Source organism: Nicotiana tomentosiformis, chromosome 7 (assembly GCF_000390325.3).
Source record: "Nicotiana tomentosiformis chromosome 7, ASM39032v3, whole genome shotgun sequence".
In the NCBI taxonomy this organism is placed as follows: domain Eukaryota; kingdom Viridiplantae; phylum Streptophyta; class Magnoliopsida; order Solanales; family Solanaceae; genus Nicotiana; species Nicotiana tomentosiformis.
Genome location: NC_090818.1, coordinates 82,724,871 through 82,729,498, shown reverse-complemented (window position 1 = coordinate 82,729,498; position 4,628 = coordinate 82,724,871). Strand labels below are relative to the sequence as shown.

The following is a 4,628-nucleotide window of genomic DNA, read 5'->3' as shown; positions in this document are numbered from 1 at the left end:
TTATTAGTATATCCTTTTTACGGCAAAAGTATATCCTTAAAAAGTAGTATTAAGTGTGCTTAAAAACCACTTCTTTCAAAGTTCCGAAGTCTCAGCAGCCAATTTTGTTTCCCACCTCAGGAGAAGAATTATCTATATCCACCACTTATCTTTCCATGAATACTGCAGTTATTTTATAACTTGGATGGCCCTTTATTAAGCTTACCAAATAACATTAAACACTCAAAACTTTAACAACATATTTAGATAAAAGGATTTCTTAATCAATCGGTCCCCTTGTTCCTCCTGTTCATTCATTCCCAAATAAACATTCTCATAGACAGTATGATTGTCCTAAAGCAATAAAATTTAGAAGCTTTCTTCGGTCACTTTTGCTTTTCAATGGACAGTAACGACGTTAATGAGACTAGTACAATTTGTTTCTTAACGAAACATTATGGAATCAACAGAGGGGTTTTCTTTGGTGATGATCCATTAAACTTCGTGAATCCCATGGTTTTGGCTCAAATTTCTCTCTGTGGCATTTTCACTTCTCTTTTCCAGTTCTTTCTTGCCCCTCTTGGGGTAACCAATTTTGTGTCGCAGATGCTGGTACGCCACGCCAACTTTAATTCCTATTTTTCTCTTCTATATTTATACACGCATTTCACATACATTCAAATATTATTATATTAAATGTGTTTTCTTTAGGTAGGATTTGTAATGGGTCCTTCAATCATGGGATCGCACCATTCTATCAGGGAGGCATTTTTCTTACCTGAAAGTTTCTATGTGATGGACACCTTAGCCTACTTTGGTTTAATGCTATTTTTGTTCCTCGTGGGAGTGAAAATGGATTTGAATATGCTTTGGAATACAGGAAGGAGGGCAGTGATCATAGGCCTAGCTACCTTCTTATTCCCCTTAATACTTAGCTTTATAATTTCTCAATGTTTCTTACATTCACTTGCCCTGGAACAGAGAATCCACAGATCATTGCTTTGGGTTGCCTCATTGCAATCCATGAGTTCCTTCCATGTAACCAATTGTCTCTTAACTGATCTGAAGCTACTGAATTCGGAGATAGGTAAGCTTGCTTTATCGTCGTCCATGATTAGTGGAACGTGCGCGTGGTTCTGGATCAGCATCATATTCACCGGAAAGCAGAGTATTGGAGAACACAAAAAGGGGAGTTTGTTACTAATGTTCTTATTTGTAGCCATCATGCTGATCCTTCTTGGATGCCTCGTCCGTCCGCTCGTGCAGAGGATGGCCAGACGATCCGAGGGTAAGAAATCAGTGAGTGAGAGCCACATTTTCGAGATATTCATAATGGTGATGGCTAGTGCACTTTTTGGTGAAATTGTTGGGCAACATTTTCTATTTGGACCGATGCTTTTAGGCCTGGCTATACCTGATGGACCGCCTATAGGTTCCACCTTGATCACTAAGCTTGACAGCTTCATCTCTTATGTCCTCCTTCCGCTCTATGTTGTAATCAGTGGTACAAAGCTTGATTTCTCGCTGATAACATGGAGGCATTTCGGTATCATTGAGACATTGGCTGTATTCTCTTTCCTCTCCAAGGTAGTCGCGACAATGATACCATGTCTCTTCACCAGAATGGCCAAAAGAGATGCATTTTGCCTAGGCATTGTCCTCAGCTGCCAAGGAATCACCGATGTTGTCATTCTACAACGAGCCGTTTACATTAATGTACAGTCTTTTTTATCAGACATAAGTTTTTATGAATGCTAGCTCATGTGATAACCTGTATTACTTATGTTTGCAGCTAATTGATCATGAATCATATACAATTATGTTGTTGTCCATTATCATCTTTGCTGGAGTTTTTACCCCCGTCATAAAATATATGTATAATCCATCAAGAATGTACACCACATGCAAGAGGAGGACAATGGAAGATACAAAAGTCACAGATGAACTCCGATTGCTCGCTTGCCTTCATCATCAAGAACATACACCTTCAATCATCAAGCTACTCGAGGCCACGTACCCGAATCCACATAACCCAGTTTGCTTCTATGTCGTCCACTTAATTGACCTCAGAGGCAGAGCTACACCAACAATAGTGGCTCATCACCGTGGAAAGAAAGAAACTACACTTGAAGAATCAGATCACATCATAAATGCTCTGAGGTTATACGAGAAGCAAAGTCACGGAAACATCACATTCTGCCCCTTTTCTGCCATTTCTCCCTATGCAACAATGCACAATGATGTCTGTCACCTAGCTATGGACAAAAGAGCCGCCTTTGTAGTTGTACCCTTTCATAAACACTGGGCTATCCACACTTCAGAGGCAGAGGCAAATTGCATTAGGAATGTGAACCGTAAGATTCTAACAATGGCACCATGTTCTGTCGGTGTATTCATTGATCGCAGCACTAGCAGCACAAACACACCTCTGACAAATGTCTATAACATTTGTGTCCTTTTGATAGGCGGGCAGGACGATCGAGAGGCATTAGCCTATGCTAATCGGATGGCTATACATCCCAACGTGGGAGTGACACTTGTCCGGTTAATAGAACGTAAGAAATTGGACAACTTCAACTACACACAAGACATGGTAAAAGATGCAGAAGCCATCAATGCATTTAGAGAAGCTAACATGAACAACAAATTATGCATTTATGAAGAAGAAGAGGTAAAAGACAGTGTAGGAGTTGTTAGTGTAATTAGGAAAATGGAAAATTGTTTTGACTTGATCATAGTAGGGAGACACCATGATTGTAACTCAGCATTGTTAGGAGGACTTAGAGAATGGAGTGAGTTTCCAGAATTAGGGTTTATAGGGGACATGTTGGCTTCTTCCGACACAAATTATGAGGTATCAGTCTTAATAGTGCAACAACAAGCTTTTCCAGAGGACAAATTACAGCTTGAAAATCCCAATTCGGCTGCTGCTGTAAATATGAACATTTAAATATGTACATTAAGGTTGAAAGTCTACGGAATTTTCTAATTTACATGTAAATAAGAGTTCTCAAGATTTCAGCACATATATTAGTTACAAGCATCTATACACCGGAGATATATAAAATATTTTGCACAATCACGCCACTTGTAATAAAGTAATTACAAGAAAAGGTAAATCAGAATTTAAAACTATTAGCACCGAACATATTATGCTTTTGAAAAAAATTACTACTCCGAACCTATTTCCTTTTTGGTCCGTTCCAAATAGAATGACTCTTTTCTATTTGGAAACAATTTAGTTTAAACTTACAATTCTACCCTTAATGAGAAGCTGTTATAACCACACAAATATTCTGGGCCCCTTTTTGATTTGTTTAGGACCATAAATTTCAAAAGTCTTCATTTTTTCTTAAACTTCGTGCCCAGTCAAACATGTTCACATAAATTGGAACGGATGTAATAGTTGTGTTCGCATACATACCTATAGTTGTCGAAAGTATAAGTCTTATAAATAAATCTCAACAATAAGCATTAAATGGTACGGTAAAAATGATAATTACCTACTATTACAAGTTAAACTACATCGGTAATATAAAAAAATATTTAATTTAAATTCATTACTAAATTAAGTACTCAAGTAATTGGACCAGCAAATTGTTCGAAACAATATTGTCGTAATATGTCTAATAATTTTTTAGTTATAACTTAAGATGGTGCAAGTGTGATAACAACACGATAGGGTCTAAGATTTACTAAAGAAAAACCAAAAAAATCAAGAAACGTGCGGAAGCTAAAAAAAATTAAGAAAAAGAAGACAGAAATAAAAGATAGATCGAATTCAAGAAAGAGTTTATTGAATTCAAGAAGTCTATTCTTGAAGTTGAATTGTCACGACCCAAAATTCAACCCATCGTGATGGTACCTAACCCAACCGGTTAGTTAAGCCAAATAATAATAAAACACAATATAATGATAATGATAAGAGTCAAAAATGAAATAATTGAATTTTATACGACTTTCCAAGGACCGGTAGTTCATAGCCTAAGCACTATCCCGAACATGGACAAATACCTCGGTGCTCGCACATGGGCTCAAACCCCATACATATGCGTACCCATAGCACGTAACTATCACAAATAATTCAGGCAACTAGTGCCTCAACCAAGTTTAGATAAGATACTTACCTCAAACATACAAAAATAATTATCGAGCAAGCCAAACAACTCTCTAGAAATGCCATCCTGCGCGTATCAACCTCCGAACGGCTCGAAACTAGCCAAAAGCAGATAAAAATATCAAATAATGCCTAAGAAAACAATTCCAAATGATAAAGGTCGAGTCTTTACACATTTACTCAACGTCAACCAAAAAGTCAAACCCGGGCCCGCACCACGAAACTCGACAAAACTCACAAAATCCAATAACCCATTCAATTACGAGTCCAACTATACTAATTTCACTCAAATCCGACTCTGAATCAATGTTCAAAACTCAATAATTCACTTTAGAAAAGTTTAAACAAAAACCCTAATTTCTCTTTAAAATTCATAATCCAAATACCAAAATTAAAGTCAGATTCATGAAATATAATCAAAAGCGAATAGAAAATACTTACCCCAATCCATGTGGTGAAAATCGCCTCCAAAATCGCTCAAATCCGAGCTCCATCGCTCAAAATATGATAAAATGAACTCAAAATCCCAAAA

The 4,628-nt window shown here is 37.1% G+C and overlaps 1 protein-coding gene across 3 annotated transcripts; it reads left to right on the top strand.

The window, feature by feature from the left end:
* The first annotated feature begins 213 nt into the window (after window positions 1-213).
* On the top strand, window positions 214-3,005 carry LOC104098337 (cation/H(+) antiporter 15-like). Of its 3 annotated transcripts, XM_009605049.4 has the most exons (4): window positions 214-591; window positions 691-1,695; window positions 1,772-2,333; window positions 2,445-3,005. In XM_009605049.4, the coding sequence occupies exons 1-4, from the start codon at window positions 382-384 to the stop codon at window positions 2,927-2,929; spliced, it is 2,262 nt and encodes a 753-aa protein (XP_009603344.1). In that variant the 5' UTR covers window positions 214-381; the 3' UTR covers window positions 2,930-3,005. The 3 variants fall into 3 exon arrangements, with proteins under 3 accessions (XP_009603344.1, XP_009603343.1, XP_070037786.1); XM_009605048.4 differs by having other exon boundaries at window positions 216-591; window positions 1,772-3,005; XM_070181685.1 differs by having other exon boundaries at window positions 454-591; window positions 695-1,695; window positions 1,772-3,005.
* Window positions 3,006-4,628: the final 1,623 nt, after the last annotated feature.

Excerpts from the sequence above, each read along its gene's own strand:
- LOC104098337 (XM_009605048.4), top strand. The coding sequence starts at position 382 with ATGGACAGTAACGACGTTAATGAGACTAGTACAATTTGTTTCTTAACG. Across the intron at positions 592-690 it reads ATTTTGTGTCGCAGATGCTG|GTAGGATTTGTAATGGGTCC; the intron begins GTACGCCACGCC and ends TGTTTTCTTTAG. Across the intron at positions 1,696-1,771 it reads AACGAGCCGTTTACATTAAT|CTAATTGATCATGAATCATA; the intron begins GTACAGTCTTTT and ends TTATGTTTGCAG.